Below are 19925 nucleotides of genomic sequence, written 5' to 3' on the forward strand. Positions count from 1 at the left end.
AGTCACATGTCAAAAATGCAAGATTTCAGGGGCGCCTGGGTGGCTCAGTTGGTTAAGGGTCCGACTTCAGCTCAGGTCATGATCTCACGGTCCGCGAGTTCGAGCCCCGCGTCGGGCTCTGGGATGATAGCTCAGAGCCTGGAGCTTGCTTCTGATTCTGTGTCTCCCTCTCTCTCTGCCCCTCCCCCGTTCATGCTGTGTCTCTCTCTGTCTCAAAAATAAATAAACATTAAAAAAAAAATTTTTTTTTTAAATGCAAGATTTCATAGGAAAACTTAATAAGTAAAAATCTGGCAAGGTTTCTCCTTCTTTCATTTCATGGAGAAGCGGACAGATGCTGGGTCACTGTTGCATACAGCCTTGTAATGGGGCCTAGGAAGGTGATCTCACCTGCTCCCCACTCTGTGTTTTAATCAGGCAAACCTGAGAACAAACTCAGGAGAAAAGATTAAAATGTCAAACCTCAGAAGGTAAGCAATACGAATTTTGAAGTCAGCTTTTCAGGAGAATATTATAAAACCAACTGCTGGCATTTATTGATAGTATGGAATTCTGACATCAGGAAGAGCTTCTTTTTCTAAAGAAGGGCCATCAGCACCAGTTAACTTCTTACAGTACAACCCTCCTGGCTTACCATTGAATAATTCTGTTTGCCTCTCCAGAAATGTCTTTTACTATATTGTTTGTTGCTGTCATCATCAAGTAGAGCTTTTCTACTATTTTCAGTTTCATTGGCTTAATTTTAGGTTTTTGAGCCAACATCAAACTCTATTATATAGCTCAAAGTAGTCCCTGACATATGATAGTATAAATCCTCTAGCTGTGTTCTTCAAAATTGCCTTGGCTTGGGGCACCTGGGTGGCTCCGTCAGTTAAGTGTCTGACTTCAGCTCAGATCATGATCTCACTGTCTGTGAGTTCGAGCCCCGCATCGGGCTCTGTGCTGACAGCTCAGAGCCTGGAGCCTGCTTCGGATTCTGTGTCTCCCTCTCTCTCTTACCCTCCCCCATTCATACTCTGTCTCTCTCTGTCCCAAAAGTAAATAAACATTAAAAAAAAATTTTTTTAATTGCCTTGGCTCATCTTGGCCTTTTGCATTTCAATATACATTTCAGAATAAACTTGTGGATTTCCAAAACTCACCTTGGATTGACATAGGGACTATGTTGAATATACACATGAATTTAAAGATAATTGGCACAGGGGCACGTGGGTGGCTCAGTTGGTTAAGCATCTGACTCTGATTTCTGCTCAGGTCATGATCTGATGGTTTGTGAATTCGAGCCCCACGTCTGCTCTGTGCTGGCAGTGTGGAGCCTGCTTGGGATTCTTTCTGCCTCTCTCTCTGCTCCTCCCTTGCTTGCACTCTCTCTCTCTCACTCTCAAAATAAATAAATATTAAATTTTTTTAAAATTAAGAATCGGCAAATTTACAATTCATGAACCTAATATATCTTTTTATTAATGGGTATTTTGTTGTCAACTAAAATTATGTTGTCTACCTATCTCTTCAATATTGTTAATTAGAGTTTTCTAATACTGAACCATTTTTTAATTCCAACAAAAAATAGTAGTTGGAATGAGAGTTAACAAAATACCAAGATTTGTAGGGAAGTGTCTGTGTAAATTTGTACAACCCTCTGTTGAGAATTTGACATTATTAGATTAGTTGAAAATGACCTAGTAATTCTACTTCTAGTTATTTAATCTTGGAAAAGTCTTTCACATGTAAATAAACAAATAGATATACATTAATTGCACCATTTTAAAAAACTTAAGTCTAGTTGACACACAATATTACATTAGTTTCAGGTGTGCAACATAGTGATTCCACAAATCTATACGTTATGCTAAGCTCACCTCAAGCATAGCTACCATCTGTCACCATGCAACCTTATTACAATCCCAGTGACTATATTCCCTGTGCTGACCTTTTATTACCCTTGACTTATTCACTACATGACTGGGATCCTGTGCCTCCCACTCCCTTCCACCCATTTTGCTCATCCTCCCACTCCCTTCCCTCTGGCAACCATCAGCATGTTCTTTTATATGTGGAATCTAAAAACAAAACAAATGAAGAAACAGAAAGTAGAATCAGACCTATACATACAAACTGAGAACAAACTGATGGTTGTACCATTTAATAATAGTAATTCCTCAGTAAAAATAAAATTTTTATTCACAAAATGTTGTTATGATAGGATATCATTTTTTCATTTTTTAAGCCACACACAAAACAGTAAGATGATAAGTGAACTTTACCTATGCCAGTAGTTTTTATTTTATTTAAAAATTGTGAAGCAAAATTATAAAATACAAATATTTGTTAATTCTGAATAATAGTATGAATATCTTAATTATGTTTTTCTTATACTATCTAAATTCTTAAAACATTTCAAAATATTTAAAATATCAAAATATTTAAAACTAATTGTGTCTTTTTCTATGAATGAGGTCTCAGTCAGATATAAACTCTTTTGTGGGTTTTTTTTCCCCACTTTTTTTCATTTTTTTCAGATGTCACATTTTTCTCAAGCCTCAAAAAAACTGTTCTGTTACTACTATCTTTTTGTAGATACCTATCATATATCTGCCTCGATACCTTGCTTCAAAGATTATGGCTGGCATTATTCATGTTTACATGGATGTCATCTAGAACCACATAGATGTATTCCCTACAGATCCCCTTTTGCTTATCAGAGCTCTACAATTATACCATCCATATATAAATGATATGGGTGTTATACTAAATCTGTTAGGACATTTAGCCACTTGACAGAGAAAATAAATTAAGTGAGGCAGTGCGAAGCCAGCAGCAAGCATCCATTTGTGCCATATCTGAGCACTGTACCTTCCAATCTACTCAATTCATAGGCCCAGAGGTAAAGTCAGAGTGCTTTGGAGAAGACCCACATATCTGAGCCTTTCTTCCACCTTACAGAAAAAAGAAGGTGAGAAGCCATCTCCATGTGGCCAACCATAGACTCAAATGTCTAAAACTCCTAGGGTTTATACTGCTGCTGCTCATCTGACTTTCAGCAACAGCTTGCGAACTGACTCTTAGATTCTCAATGTTCTATATTCCATCTACTTAATTTCATTGTTTTTAGTCCTGTCTCTCAGTTAGAAAACAGCTGGACTCTCCTTCACTGATATGCCCCTTACTATTGTGCATTGTGGAAATAGATTTTGAGATGGAAGCGTCCTCTTCTTTTCCTATGGAGACCAACAAATCTATACCAAATATTCTAAAAAGGAGGCAAAGAATCTCTAAATTCTCTCACCAACTCAGATACTTACTTTTCTTAAGATCAGTGCAGATATGAGTTACGTATTGCTGGCTTCAATTTTCTTCAAACATCTTGGTTTATGGCAGAAACTCCTCATAACCATTGCTAAGAAATTATGTTTATTCTTTTTAAAAAATTTGGATTCAGTGTTGTTCAACACTTGATTTTTTTTGCACATTTCAGTAGATGATGGGAAGCAAAGTTAAGTGAATATGTATTACATCTCTCAATTTTAACTCATAGACTTTAATTCACTTTGTTTTTGCTTTTAGGTACCATATGCCAACAACCAAACAAATGGAGAAACAAAATCATTCCATCGTGTCTGAGTTTATTTTGCTGGGCCTCACAGAGTTTCGTGAGTTACAGCTTTGCTTATTTTTGTTTTTTTCCATTATCTATGTAGTCACTGTGTTAGGTAACCTCATGATTATCTTTGTAGCAAAACTGGACCCTCAATTACACTCTCCCATGTACTTCCTGCTGGCCAACCTCTCCTTTATTGATATGTCCCTGGCCTCCTTTGCTACTCCTAAAATGATCTGTAACCTAATTAGTGAATATAAGGCTATCTCCTATAAAGGCTGCATGGCCCAGATGTTCTTCCTTCACCTTTTAGGTGGAAGTGAGATGATGTTGCTTGTAGCCATGGCAATTGATAGATTCATTGCTATTTGCAAACCTCTCCATTACAAAAATATCATGAACCATCATGTTTGCATTGGACTTGCACTTCTTTCCTGGACCACTGGTTTTGTACACACTATGAGCCAAATGGTGTTCACAGTGACTTTACCATTCTGTGGTCCCAATGTTGTGGATAGTTTTTTTTGTGATCTGCCTCGGGTCATCAGACTTGCCTGCACTGACACTTATATCCTGGAGCTATTGGTCATTGCATTCAGTGGACTACTCGCTTTGTTCTGTTTCACCTTTCTGTTCATCTCCTATAGCATCATTCTAATTACTGTCCGGCGTCGCTCCTCCACCAGGTCTTCCAAGGCTTTGTCCACTCTCTCAGCCCACATTACAGTGGTGGTGCTGTTCTTTGGACCTTGCATCTTTATCTACATATGGCCATTCAGCAAGATATCCATAGATAAGATCCTTTCTGTGTTTTACACCATTTTTACTCCCCTTTTAAATCCAATCATCTACACATTCAGGAATAAAGACATGAGAAAAGCAATAAGAAAAATAAAGAAGAAGGATGTGAGTCCCAGATCGACCTTTTAACTGAAACATTACAATCATGAAAGACATCATGGTCATTGTTGCCACCACCATCATCCGAAGACACTGAGGTATACGATTTTGTATGAAATATAAGCCACATCTTGAGAACTGGCAATCCTTCCCTACACAACATATATATGCAATAAAACATCCTGAATTATGTATCTAAACACAAACCTTTCCAATATAATCCCATTCATGTATGTTGTAATTTTCAGGTTTTTGAAAACTAAATGAGATTCGAAATAACTATTTATTGAGTTTTAACCACGGATGAGGCACTTAGCATGTATTTTCTCTTCACTTCACAATGATGAAAATAGGGCATATTATTATTCTCAGTGGAAAACTCAGCATTATAAAATTTAATGGTTGCCACAGAAATTCCAAGTACTAGACCAAAAATCAGATCCAAACTCTAACTTCAAAATCTATGCTTTTATAATAGATTTTTATCTAAATTTTAATAACTTTCATAAATTTATTTCTTGTCCCCTCCTTCACATGTTCTCAATAAATAACTCCAACAAGGGCAAAAAAAATTTTCCCATTGATCTGAAAATAAAAAGTCACGAGCCATTTCAGTGCCTCATACCTCTGATTTAATAGAAAAGCATATTAAGTTGTCTGAAAACAGTGATCCCAATAATGAAGGTGTTAATCAACACTAAGATTAATATTCCTCAAAAGGGTAGGGAAGATAACGTATGAGACTCAAGTGATTCTCTGTGGTGCCTCAAAATATTTTCATTTCAAGTAATAAAAGTAAATGAAAATGTTTTCCACATTGACTGCATCAATTTACATTCCCACCAACAGTGCACAAAGATAACATTCTATGGTGACAAACAGTGACTACACTTATCCTGATGAACATTGAGTACTGTATAAAACTGCTGAATCAATTTATTGTACACCTGAAGCTAATATAATAATTGCACATTTATTATATTTAAAGTAAATGAGTATATTTTAAGTAAAATAAATGAGAATGACATAACCCAATAAAATTTTAAATTTGATACATTCCACCAAGTTACATATCATCATCATCAGACTTATTTGATGAAGAGAAAAGAAGAAAGCAATTGGCAGTAAAAGAAGACAGCCATGGACAACTGAGTCTCATGACCCATTAGTAATAAAATGATGATTGTAGAAATTAAGAATATTTTCCTCCTGAATTATGTATTAGGGTAACTGTGTATTTATAAAGAAATTTAAAATTCCTTTTTTTCCTTTCTTTTTCCTCACCAAGAAGATGCTGGTGATTAACTTTATCATTTAGTCTCTAGGCTATGGAATATTCCTATGGGATTATGAATAAACTAGGGGAAATCCCAAACAACACTGAGATAGATATAGGAAGCTATGAGAACTTCTAGCTTGCCATTTGGAGTAGAAGGGGAGAATGTCTTAATTTGTATGCAGGACAAATGAATCTTTCAGCTGAAGCAATTTTCTTCTATTGGAAATTTAAATACAGGTGGAGTGGTGTGCATGGAGTCTAAGCAACAAAATGGGATGATTCAGAATATTTCTCTGGTGACTCTCTGCCCCATATTAGCTTTTCTACAGTCCTCTCTCTTTAGTACATAGCTACAAGCCTGAAAATTACTTTTCCTGAACTCCCTTGCAAACTTATTTCTATCAGGTTCTATCAGTGGAAGACACTAACATGATGTTGGAAGGCAAGAAAAAGGCAGAAGCTTTACATTCCTCTGCTTTGGACTCTGGCAGCAGCAATATCAGGCAACCGTGGACTCCAGAAATACTTTGTGGGGCTCAGCAGCATCAGTAAGGTTGAAGGGTCCAAGACCCCTAAAGCTTCACCAAGTGCAAGTGCATATTCTTACTCAGTAATGGGATAGAAATTCCAACATCAGTAATGGCAGCACCTTCCCAGCAGCGTTTAGGGATTCTGGGTAATGTCTCTTCCTCTTTTGCTCATCCAGCCTTCAAGGTGGTAGTTGTTGTTTACACTTACCCCCAGTAATATCATTTTCTCCTTTCTGCTCCTCATTTCTGAGCTGTGAAATTTTCATTTTCAACTTTCCATTGAGCTGTTCCCTGGGTATCTCAGACATCTCAAGCCTAAAATGTAAACACCAAATTAATTACCTACCTTCCCAAAGCTGCTATTTTTCCTGCACTCCCTACGTGAAGTAATAAGATCACGTTCAGCTTAATGATTCAATCTAGAAGCAAATATTTACATCCTAATTTGGTGCATATAATTACATATAATTTGGTGCACTTAATGGTGTCACACATTCTTCTGAGGTTCTGTTGACTTTTCCACATTTTCTTTTTTACTATCTGTTCTTGAGATTGCATAATTGCTATAGATATATCTTCAACTTCACTGCTTCTTTCTTTGACTGCTCCTATCTATGGGTCATCTCTCTAGTGATTTCTGCATTTGAGTTATTGTACTCTGCAACTCCAGAATCTCCATTAAAAAAAATTTCTATATCTTTTTTGATACCCTCTACTTGATGAGATATTGTCATACCTTCTGCTACTTCTCTAGACATGCTTTCCTTTAGTTCTCAGAATGTATTTATAATAGCTACTTTAAATTTTTTTTTCTGAGAGATGCAACATCTGGGTCCCTGCAAAAGCATTTTTCTATTGATCTTTTATTTCATATATGGGGCATAATTGTGTTTTTCTTCACATGTCTCATCAGTTTTGTTTAAAATTGGACATTTTTTTATAATGTATCTTAGCAACTCTGGTTGCTGATCCCTCTCGTCTCCAATGTTGATGTTCTTGAAATTGTCTGATTGGTTGGGTGTCTAGTTCCTTGGCTGAAGGAACCCTGAAGTTTATTGCCCCTGCAGTGTGTTGCCTCTGATGATCCTGCTCAGGTTTTGTCCTTGTTTTTAACCTTGCAGCTTGGTTACCTTTGGGACATCATAAGCCACTTATTGGTCGGTTTTGCTTAAGTCTCCTAGGCCAGGTAGAATGTTATCCTTTGCTAGTAGTCATGAGTGTGGCTTAGAGGCTGCTCTCACAGTTCAAAGAGATTATATTTTGCCCCACATTTAGTCAGGGACTAATAACTGAATGCTCCCTCTCCAGTGTTTCCTGAGAGGTGCACAGACTTGGGCACTCACACCGTCTTCCAGATTAACAGGAATGTGTGTGACTTTTTTAAAAGCTTGGCTTCCTAGGAGTTGCCCTTGGTATGGTGTTGCTTATTTTTCAGACAATACTGGGTTAGAGGTTGTGCTCAACCTTCTTGTTTCACTGAAGCTTCCACCCTTTGTTAATAGATTTGTGTGTGGCTTACAGAATGTTTTCATTTCTGCTCCATACCTTTGTCTGAGTTCTCCTAAGTGGATGCAGCCATTGCATGTACACAGCCTCCTTTATCCCCACGGGTTGATTATGATCCCAGTAGAGTTTCTCTTGTGTCTCTCACTTTGCTTCTATCCTTTAAACTTCTGTGTGCCATACAATGTGATTTGTTGATATCTGTATAGTGATGCTATCAGGGCCTTCTTAATTGCTCTTCACCAAGAGCTCCATTGTTTCTGACATTGAATTTTAAATGGAACTCTCCAAGCTCCATTCCACATAAAGCCATGCCTCCTCAGGTAGAGTTATGGAGCTCTTCATATTTATAGTATGCCTGTCCTTCTGTGCAGAACCTGAGTACCACTGCATAGGAGTTGAGGTCAGAGGCGGCAGCCTATTTCTCCCAGTGACATCCCTGCTGTATGAGTGGGCACTAGGGGAGCAAAGGTCCTGTTCATCTCAACTTGCCCCTTCTGCCATGAACTTCCACTCTAACTAAGTTGGAGGATAGGGATGCTGAGGGGATCCCTAGTGTTCTTAGCCTGCCCTGTCTGGAGTAGAGTTGTGGTTGTTGTTGGTTATTAGTAGTAGTAGTAACAGTAATTACTATGATAAGAAGACTTGACATGAGAAGCACCCTCGTGACACATTTTTAAGTGCATGATATAGTATTGTTACCTAGAGGTATACTGTTACACAGAAGATCTCCTGAAATAATTAATCTTACACAACTGAAACTAAATACCCATTGAACAGCAACTCCCCATTTACTTCCTGTCCAAACTCTGGCAACCACCATTCTCTGTTTCCATGAGTTTGACTGCTTTGAATACCTTATGTAAGTGGAATCTCTGCCCTGTAAGTAGGTGTGGAATGGGGAAAGATAGCCTCTTCATTTCCTTGGTGCTCACCTAGAATAGAATTTCTTCAACACTTAAGTCCATACCCTTCCAAGGTAAAACCTGAGACCACAACCCTAGACTGGAAGCTGTGCAGAAAGGGAGAATTCCTATCTTCCTGACCATATGTTCCTAGAGCAGAGTACCCATAGTAAAGTAGAAAAGGGTTTCTAGAATATGGAGCTGGGAGAGCAGGGAAAGGAGACATGGGATATGGTGTGGCTTAAATGCTAGACTCACTATTCTTAAAATTTAGTAGATATTCTTAAATGATCATTTCTCTATTTTCTCTATGCCCTAGGACAATTTCTGGAGACTCCACATTATTTATTGTTCTTTGTAAGTTTCACTAGCAAAGTGTTTGTTTTCTTGCAGAGAGAGTCTACCAGCTTCTCTCCTTTTGTCACTTAATATGTCAGAATAGTCTATGCTTCCATATCTCCCTACATATGATTATCTCTGCTAGACTGTTCTTCTTGCTTCTTTGTGCAGCCAGTCAATACCTATCATTAAAGGCATAGTTGCCTCTTTGGGGATAGGTACCTCTTTTAGGAGAAATTTGCAAATTCCATAAAACCACGTGTGATTTATTGCATGCATATCATCACACTTAGCAATGGATTATTTGGGATAAGTATTGAATAATAAGATTCTGCGATCCTTGAGGACAGACAGGTTTCTGACATACAGTATGGACCCAGGAAAGTTGGAGACTTGCTGAATTCAATATCTATTTCAAGGCCTCATTTTAGTCACTTGAGAACTAGTTGCATATACAGATTTTCCTTATTTCTTAGAGCAATAATCTATACTATAAATATTTATGCTTCTAAATAAAAAATTTGAAGTTAGAATACCTATATTTTGTCCCCAGAATTTTCTTTAGAAGGAATCAAATGACACTATATTCAACACTAGAGAGTTGAAGGATATAAGAGAACAAAAAGCAAATTCACTCAATAAATCAACCAAAAGTAAGAAATTAAATTAAGGGTAGAAGTGAATGCTAAATAAAAACTCTGCCAACAAGGAATATACAGTAAAGTAATAGAAATGAGAATATTAAACATTTGAGGACAGGGAAAGAATATGTCAAAAATCATAGAATTTTACCCTGGCCAATAACGTTGGGTGAGTATTTAATCAAGGAGTAAAGAATTATTAGTGTAGAAAATACAGGACCTAGAGAAGTATTAATTGGGTCAGAATACATTGTTGAACCAAAAGAGAAGAGTTAATTAAGCAGTCATTAAAAGTTGTTTAAACCCGTTGTCCCAAAGGGGAGTGAATGTATTTTAAGCTGGCTGTAACCAATTGATCAAGTATAGGGCAAAAAATGTGAACATCTACTTCTGTTTCTTTTAATTGGAGAAGATAACTAAGCTTTACCAGTATTTAATATTAAGATTTTTTTTGTAATCTAAATTAATCTGTATAATACCTGGTTACATTACATATAATATTTAAAGTTATCTGAAAACATGTGAGTTAACCAAAAGACAGAGATTTAGAGCAGTTATTTGCTTTGAACACCTTGCTATGTATTATAGCTTAGGTGTGCCAAAATAGAAGAAGGGGACACTTAAAGTTTATGTTATTTTATTTTAACTTAATTTGTTCTCCAAAACTTTATAAGGAGCTTAAATGGATTTATGCTAATTAGCCTTGTATTGAAGATAATTCTAATTTTAAAAATCACATAAATGGTGATACAATAATAGAGTTGACAATTTTACCCATAATATAAACTTTTGCCAACTAAATCACAAAGTAAGAGAACAACAAGCTATCAGAACTGATAATAAACTGGATAGAAACATATTAAATTATTAAGAAACATTATTTTATAATACAGATTTACTTCCATTATAATAAATAATGAACTTGACAATGTATACTGTACCTTGATACATTAGCTAGTGATCACAATTAGCAAAAGACATATATAGATATATAAATCAACACATAAAATAAAACTCTATAATTTTTGCAGTATTATTACTTGCAGGATAATAAATAATTATTTTAAATTTCTCATTAAAGGCAATAAAAAGTGTTGTGGATGTTTCTTACTAATAGCAAAAGAACCAAAAACTCATTTCTGCCAGTATGAGCAGTATGACAATAAATAAAATGCATTCTTTACCAGTAAACAGTATCAAAAAGTGCATAGAAACTACTTTTAATGATTTGGAAATCTAATGATCTGTAATAGAATCAGTTATGTCCTACAGAAAGGAGTTTTGCTTTACACAAAAGTATCAGTGATTTTAAAAATTGTATATAAAAAACTCTCATGACTTTTAGTAAGAATCCCATACGAAAAGCAATGTCTGTGACAGAAATCTACATTAAGCCATGGGTTAAGTGGTGAATTTGACTGTAATTAAATGGACTATGACATAAGTGACACGGATATCAGTCAATTTGAAAGTTATTAATGACATCTTTTTTGGCAAGTAACTGAAACAATCTTTGAAGACTGCGGTGCAAAGTACACCAAGATCATCGGTTATTATTAATTTTGTAAAAGAAACACCTTGTATAACAAGAATTTACTACAATATTTTATAGTAAAGGGACAATGTTATGAAACTATTTTGTGCCGTATAGTTTTTGAAAATCTCATAGCAAATTACCTAAATATAAAAAATAATTGAAATTTTAGTGAGCATAAAAAAAGTTATACTATCAATGTATAATGCCAATCGTTTTTTAATTTAAATTCAAGTTAGTTAACATACTGTGTAGTCTTGGCTTCAGGAATAGAACCCAGTGATTCATCTCTCACATATGACACCCAGTGCTCATCTAGAAAAGCACCCTCCTTAATGCCCATCACCACTTTAACATAACTATTTTAAAATTTCTACTTTCTGAATATATTAATATTGTACATATTATATGCTGTCAATAGTAAATTATAACATACAGAAATCTATTTTCATGTTGGGGATGTTATGCTCAGAAAAGTCTAGAGATTATTCACCTGAAAAATTACCCAAAGATGTTAGGAGGGTAGGAGGATAGACTGGAGTAGTATGAGGGAAAGCAAGTGTCCACTAATTCAAAGATGTCTACAATTCCTATAGCACAGCTAATCAACCAATACTCTCATGTCCATTGTAATCAAGCCAAAGCTCAGAGAGAACGACAGCATGTGGCAGGGCTGGAAATTAAGTGTAAACATCTCTCCTGGTCATGCTAGGGCAGCAGCCTCAGTATCCTAACAATTCCCACTTGAAATTTGGATTCCCAGAGCTCCAACAAATCTGCCTCCAAGGTGATTCACATTTTTATAAAAGAACCAGAAGATAGTATATACATTCATAATATGGAGCATCACAGAGCGTGAAAAGCAGATTTTTAATTTTGAATAACCCCTTGAACACATTTTTCTTCATATTGTGCCTTTAGAGCAGGTAAGTGGAAATGTCATAGAGAGCTAATTCAATAGAGGGTTAATATACTGAAGATGGTATTTTAATTTTGTGTTGGCTGGAAGGAAAAGGCTGTGGCTTTTGAGACATCAAATGCTCTCTCACTGAGAGATTGTATTACTACTTCACAACAACCTATGACCAAGAGTTTCCATACAAATGTATAAAATATATGCTCTCAAAATGATACTAAAGAGTAAAACCTGGCAGTAGGTGTTCAGTGATTACCAATTTTGAGTGAAATTAAGAAAGGTAAATTGTGAGCACCCAGATAACTCATACTATCTTTGAAAACAAGGCAATTGCTGGAAACTCAATTTTTTCATAGAAAAGGGGATATTTTTATTTTCATCATAGAAAAGGGGATATTTTTATTTTCATCATTTTAGGTACTGACAGACATGTAACAAGCACATTCTACTGAGAGCTGGAGAAGGAGCTGGCAAAGGAGAATTAATGACCAGAACAAATAGGTAGAAAATTTCTGAATAAAACTGACCATCAGTTTTATCTCATACAAATGAGATCTTAGGAAAAAGAAGTCCTTCTAAGATGTTCATACGCAAGCAAATGAAGGAAAATGTGAATAATTTAGGAAACTCATAGGAGTATTCTAAATAGTAGGAAAATATCAAGAAAACCACTTAACAAAAAGAGAATATTACTTTCCAAATATATAAGGCAGTCAAAAATATAAATTCAAATAGGGTACATTAAGAAATTTAAAAATTAAGGCATATCAGATCTGCAGTTATGTCATCGACTGCTCCATAGTGAACTATATTTGAATACAAGCAGCTGGATAGAACCAGAAAACTATTGAGAATTACTACTCTAATATAGTAAAGATACTTTTACTTAAGAATAAAAGCAAAAAATGTATAATAGTTTGAGTTTTATTGACCATAACTCATATAATATGATATTTACTTGTTTTAAATACACATTTCAACAATTATTGTTGTTTTCACATAGCTATGCAACCATCACCACAATCTTATTTTAGATCATTTCATCACCACAGAAAGAAAACTCATACCTGCTTACATGCACTCTCAGCTCAAGGTGACCACTTTGTAGTAATGTACTTTCTGTCTCTATAGATTTGTGTTTACCAAACATTTCATATAATAAAATCATACGTGTGGCCTTTTGTGTCTTGCTTCTTTTACTTAGCATGTTTTTGAGGTCCTTCAGTACTTTAGCATAAGTATACATAATTTTTGAAAACATACAATTAGTCAAGGTTGAAAATTTTATTTTTTCTTAAAGTGCCCATAATGAAAGGAGAAGGAAATATTTACATAAATCAATTATTTTTATATTAAGTAATATGTATTGTATACACATGAGCAAGAGCAGAAATGCTCATATCCAAATACCTAATAAAACAAGTCTTGGGTTGCTTCTTTCCTTTGTTTAAATTTGTTTATTTATTTTGAGAGAGAGTGAGTGGGGGAGGGACAGAGAGAGAGAGAGAATCCCAAGCAGACCCTGCACTGTCAGCACAGAGCCCAAACATGGGGCTCAAACCCACAAACCCTAAGATCATGACCTGAGCCTAAACTAAGAGTTGGATGCTTAACCAACTGAGCCACCCAGGAGCCTCTTGACTTGTTCCTTTCTTAATGGGTTTTTATATGGAAAATTCTCAGGATTGCAATCTTGGATTTACATGACTGATTCAGATTTAGCACACGCCATCTCTGTGCTCATTCTGTGCCTGGCCAGGAGCTTACACATACACCATGTCACCCAATTCCACATCACTTTAGGGTGGTCCTGAATCAAATACTTGGGAAATTTACTTAATTATGTGGATCTAGATTTTTATTTACTAAATAAGGTGTAGGGAATAAGTGATTACAAAGTTCCCTCCCAGCTCTGATATATAATTATTCTACCATCAATTTCCTCAAAAGCACCTCATAAATTGAGGAAAAGTTAACTATAATAAAATGTACAATTGCTTATTGAAGAGGAAGAAAATTTTCTTCACTAATAGAATCTCTGTCTAAACTACATAATTTATTTCTTTTCATTTATGTTGCCTTTATACACTTTTTTTTTCTTTTTCTAGTCTTCAATTTTTAACTTTATTTAAGTAACTTTGCTTTTCAGGAAATTCTAAAATAAATTCTCTTGTAAAAATGGGATCCCTGGTTCAAAATACCTCTATCCTTTTCCCTTCAGTGGTTAAACCTACACAAAGCTATGAAACTGATGCCACAATTAAGAAGAAGAATTTCTGTTGGAAGATTGTAATTTCCCCTGGAGAGTCTCATTGGCTAGAAGTCTATACAAGTATCTGCAACAAAATGCAAAGTTCTGAACATAAGTGAAATGGGACGTGGCTCTTTATTTGACTTAAAAGGTAACTAGGCAAATAATACAGGGATACACAGGAAGACTATACTATAAATTGAAGAGAGATAGATGACAGAATATAATGGCCTCCTAGCAGCAGTCTGGGGTGATAACTGAAGAATGGTCAAGGAAAGGAATTCCAAGTCAAGTTCAGGAACTGGCTGAATGGAATCAGGGGAAGTGGACTATGTCAGATCTAAAGGCATAGGTTATGGAATCTTGCATTGGGCTCAGATTCTCTCCAGATAAGCTTTCTCTGAAATATAGAATATCAAACTTCAGTGAGACAGTGTTTACTAAGGTTTAGTGTAGGATGAAAAAGAAAGAGAAGAAAAACTACAACATATAGGGAAGAGTAGTAATCTCAATATATGATTTAAGAAAGAACTCTTGTTCTCTCTTGAAGACAGACAGTCACACTGAGTCTAACAGTAAGATCATCTGCACAGTAAGAGTGCTGAATGGACAAGCTACCTGAAGAACTGAAAGATATTATGTGCTAAGGTATGAGGGGTAGGGGTGGTTCCCTAGAGTGGTGAGGCTAGGATGAGAAAGACAGTCTCCTGCAGAACATAGAGAATAAGAATCAATGGACAAAAGGGGAGTAAACTCATGAAAAACATTTTTAAATGATCCTTAGGCAACATTCAGCTTTTCAGTTATAGAGCAAACCCACATTTTGAGGCTGCAATTACTTTTCTTGTCTTAGAACTTACATACTTCTTTATGTTAATAATTCATATTTTTATTATTATTATTACTGAGAATGAGATTAAATAGCCAATAAACACCATAACAAGTCAAGAGAGAAGTTGTGGAAGGAAGAAAAGGCCTTATAGTTTCACGACCTTAATGGCACTTCTTTCCGGCTTTTTGTTTTTTGTGGGTTTCTTGTTGTTGTTCTTTCAAGTTTTTATTTAAATTCTAATTAGTTAACATTTAGTGTAATATTGGTTTCAGTAGTAGAATTTAGTGATCACTTACATATAACACCCAGTGCTCATCACAACAAGTACCCTCTTTAATGCTCATCACCCATTTAGACCATCTCCACCCACCTCCCTCCATCAACCTTCAGTTTCTTCTCTATTGTTAAGAGTCTCTTATGGTTTGCCTCCTCTCTCTTTCTCCTTTTTCCTCTTTTCCATATGTTCATCTATTTTGTGTCTTAAATTCAACATAGGAGTGAAATCATATGGTATTTGTCATTCTCTGACTTACTTTGCTTAGCATAATACACTCTAGCTCCATAAGAAGAGGTATATTTATGTTAAGTACAGAACTAAAGAAATAGTTTTTAAAAACTTGCTTGGGAAAGGAAGAAGATGAATAAGAGAAACAAATGCTGGGAAAGCTAACAACATAAATGAATGCCAGCTTTCCCTCTCAAATAAAATAAAAGGGCAAAATAAAGCTGTAATTTAGGATTTATTTGTATTAATTGCATTACACTTAAGAGTATTAATTTCATATCCAAGTTTTTCTGTTGTCAGTGTATCGTGGGGCATGAAATTCCATGTGGCAAAGGTATTCATCCCCAATTGTAACTGGCATATTCATTTCATCTGATAATCATCAAAACCAGTCATTTCTCCAAAGTGCATATAACTATTAAAATTACTGTCATAAAGGTCTCCAAAGTAAAATTCCTGCTCACTCACCTGATAATCATGTAACACAGCTCTTCAAAGAGAGCATGGTGCATGGCTGTCCTCTGGGTGCTCGTCCAGACCCATCGTCATCGTTCAGCATCCACTCTGTGTCCTGGAGGTTGACCAACAAGAACATCATTTTCATCTTTATTTTCCCTAATTTGTATTCATTGTCCAGTTCTTAAAAATATATAAGGTAGGAAATAAATTTAGGGAATTAAGGTTGGATAATGGTGATAGGATATTTTGACAAGGGTTTGAGTAGAAAAGAAAACAAGGAGGACATTATAGGTCATTGGAGAAAAGAGAACAGACACTTCCTAAGCATCTTCATATCTGAATTCAGTCCCTTTTCTAAATGTACCACTCCTCCTACTCACTGTTCTTTATTCTCTTCTTCCTATAAATCCTCACATATTCTCTGAGCCTTGTTCTTCCCATGGGGATTATTTTTAATTTTTAAATGTTTTGAAGATAACAGCAACCAAACTTAAAGCTGTATCTAAAAGTGTCCTTGGGAATTGGTCTCCATTCATTTTTTTTAAGTTTATTTATTTATTTTGAGAGAGAGAGGGAGAGAGAACATGTGGGGGAGGGGCAGAGAGAGAATGGGAATCCCAAGCAAGCTCCACACTGTCAGCATGCAGCCCCATGTGGGGCTCGAACTCAGAAACCCTTGAGATCATGACCTGAGTCGAAATCAAGAGTAGGATGCTTAATTGACTGAGCCACCCAGATGCCCCTGGTCTCCATTCTTTTAAAATTCTTACAATATGTTACATCACCATGTACTAAATTAAGTGTTTTTTTATTTGGTTTACTGGTATTTTTAGCTTCATTATTATGTATCTTTAGATTGTTTCTAGACATAGGGCATTCATTCATTCTATAAGAAAACACAGTGTAATTAGCTGTAACACAGAAGGATTCCAACATACCTGCCGAATCATACCTCCTAAGGAAACCACATGGAACATATGAATTCAATCAATACTTGACTAGACCATAAAAAATACATTCCTTTAACTTTGTAGGCAATATGTATATTGGTATGAGGTCAAATTCAGGCATCAGACTGACTGGGCTTGAATATCAGCTTTGACTTTGTTAGGTAAGTACCTGTAAGTCGTTAAATATTTCTATGCCATAGTTTTCTTATATGCAAAATAAGAATAATCATAATATTCACCTCATGAGATTCTTTGAGCATTAAATGTGTTAATGTATGTGAAACACTTAGAACACAGTAATATTTAGCACATACTAATAGCTTAATAGTTATTATTTTTGATCACTCTAGATCCTATGAACAATGTCTAAAAGCTAAGTAAAGACAATTTAGTATGACATGGCACAACCAAAAACAAATCTGTATGTTAGAGTTGAATCATTTGACTAATTACCTCTTAACTACCAGTTACATACATTTACACAGAACATGTACACTTCTCACTATGAACAACAGTAATATGAGGAATTAGGAAAAGAAGTTCATAAAGATTTTCTTTCATGTATAAATTAGCCTCTAAGAGTGTGTGTGTGTGTGTGTGTGTGTACTTTCTTCACTTATTTCAGAAATAAAGAATAACCTTAAAAAATGACTTCAGTGATATAGGACAACACAATTTCCTCATCTTCTGAATTCTATATTCCTTATATATTGTTTTAACATAATCTCAAGAGGTGACAGAAAATTGTGATAATAAAAGGAAAAATAAATACTAATGTAACTACTTATCCAATTTTTGCAAGTGAGCAAATTAGTGAGTCAAGATCAACTGATAAGAGTATCATGTGATCAAATAAAACAATAGAAAATAAAACTTCCATTCTTACAAATTCTTTTTAATTGCTGCATAACTATGAGAATATTATTTCAGAATGATATAACCCATAAAATAATTTCAAATTATAGATAGTGATGCCGATATATTTAAGATTATGTGTTCTCATAATATCAATTATTATCATCAATTAGAAATAGGAAAACATCAGTGCTAATTTTTTATTAGCTTTTTTTTATTCTCTTTGTATAAAAGCTTTTTTTTATTCTCTTTGTATAAAAGAACTTCTGGAGTCTTTCTGAATCAAGTAAATGGATCTTAAAAATGGATCTGTAGTGACTGAGTTTATCTTACTAGGATTTTCTGGACAATGGGAACTTCGGATTTTCTTCTTTGTAACATTCTCCTTAATCTACAGTGCTACTGTGTTGGGGAATGTTCTCATTATGGTCACAGTGACATTTAGTTCCACCCTTCATTCTCCCATGTACTTCCTCCTTGGAAACCTCTCTTTTTTGGACATGTGTCTCTCCACAGTCACCACACCCAAGATGATCACAGACTTACTCAGTGAACACAAGATCATCTCCATATGGGGCTGCATGACTCAGATGTTCTTTATGCACTTCTTTGGGGGTGCTGAGATGACTCTTTTGATAGCTATGGCTTTTGACAGATATGTAGCCATATGTAAACCCCTGCACTACAGGAAAATCATGAGCCACAGGCTGTTGAGTGGGTTTATGATACTTTCATGGATAATTGGTTTTATACACACCATGAGCCAGATGGTATTAACAGTAAACTTGCCTTTCTGTGGCCCCAATGTCATAGACAATATATTTTGTGACCTTCCCCTTGTGATTAAGCTTGCTTGTATGGAAACGTATACCCTGGAATTATTTGTCATTGCTGATAGTGGGCTGCTCTCATTCATCTGTTTCATCCTCCTTCTTGCCTCCTACATTGTCATCCTGATCACCGTGCAACAAAAATCATTGGGAGGTCTCTCCAAGGCACTGTCCACACTGTCTGCACACATGATTGTGGTCACTCTGTTCTTTGGACCTTGTATTTTTATCTATGGCTGGCCATTCAATAGCTTCTCAGGAAATAAAGTCCTTGCTGTATTTTACACTGTTTTCACACCCTTACTAAATCCTATTATTTATACCCTGAGAAATCAGAAAATGAAAGAGGCCATGAGAAAATTACAGTTCCAAAATGTTATCTCCACATAGAACTCTTATAGGACTCTTAGACTTGAGCACTATATATATATATATATATATATATATATATATATATATAATTTTTTAATGTTTATTTCTGACAGAGAGAGAGAGACAGAGCATGAGTGGGAGAAGGGCAGAGAGAGAGGGATACATAAAATCTGAAGCAGGCTCTAAGCTCTGAGCTGTCAGGACAGAGCCTGATGTGGGGCTCGAAACCACAAACTGTGAAATCATGACTTGGGCTGAAGTCAGACACTCAACCAACTGAGCCACCCAGGCACCCCAGTTGAACACTATATAATTAACACAACTTCCAAATATTATGCTAACATAATTTTCATAGATTCTATACAATACATGAAGTTCACTCTTATCTTAGACCAGTGCAGAACCACAATCAGTGCAGAAAATAATAAAATATCTTAATTCACATTTACTGCTGTTAAAACACATAATGATAATGAACTTCCTACAGCAAAACAAACATTTTAAATCATCAAGCACTTTTCCATAGATATTCAATTATTTATTAGTGGAGATGTAAATATGAAAATATATATATGGTGAATACTAATAGAGATGATTTTAATAGATATGGATTGTTAATGACATTCATAAAGTTATACTACCTTTAAATGATGGACCAGTACAAATCATGATTGAGATAATGTAAACAACAATGAGAAAAAATATGAATCTAATCTCTTGATGCAA

At 35.3% G+C, this 19925-nt stretch overlaps 2 protein-coding genes across 2 annotated transcripts; both read left to right on the forward strand.

Annotated features, from left to right (window-relative positions):
* Positions 1-3571: 3571 nt before the first annotated feature.
* Positions 3572-4528, forward strand: LOC125909762 (olfactory receptor 4K13-like). Its single transcript, XM_049613225.1, has one exon. It carries the CDS (start codon positions 3572-3574, stop codon positions 4526-4528), a length of 957 nt encoding a protein of 318 aa, XP_049469182.1.
* A 13756-nt stretch (positions 4529-18284) lies between these two features.
* LOC125909796 (olfactory receptor 4L1-like) lies at positions 18285-19217 on the forward strand. Its single transcript, XM_049613260.1, has one exon. The coding sequence runs from the start codon at positions 18288-18290 to the stop codon at positions 19215-19217; it is 930 nt and encodes a 309-aa protein (XP_049469217.1). The 5' UTR covers positions 18285-18287.
* The last annotated feature ends 708 nt before the right edge of the window (positions 19218-19925 follow it).

This window comes from Panthera uncia (genome assembly GCF_023721935.1).
Source record: "Panthera uncia isolate 11264 chromosome B3 unlocalized genomic scaffold, Puncia_PCG_1.0 HiC_scaffold_1, whole genome shotgun sequence".
Taxonomy (NCBI): Eukaryota; Metazoa; Chordata; class Mammalia; order Carnivora; family Felidae; genus Panthera; species Panthera uncia.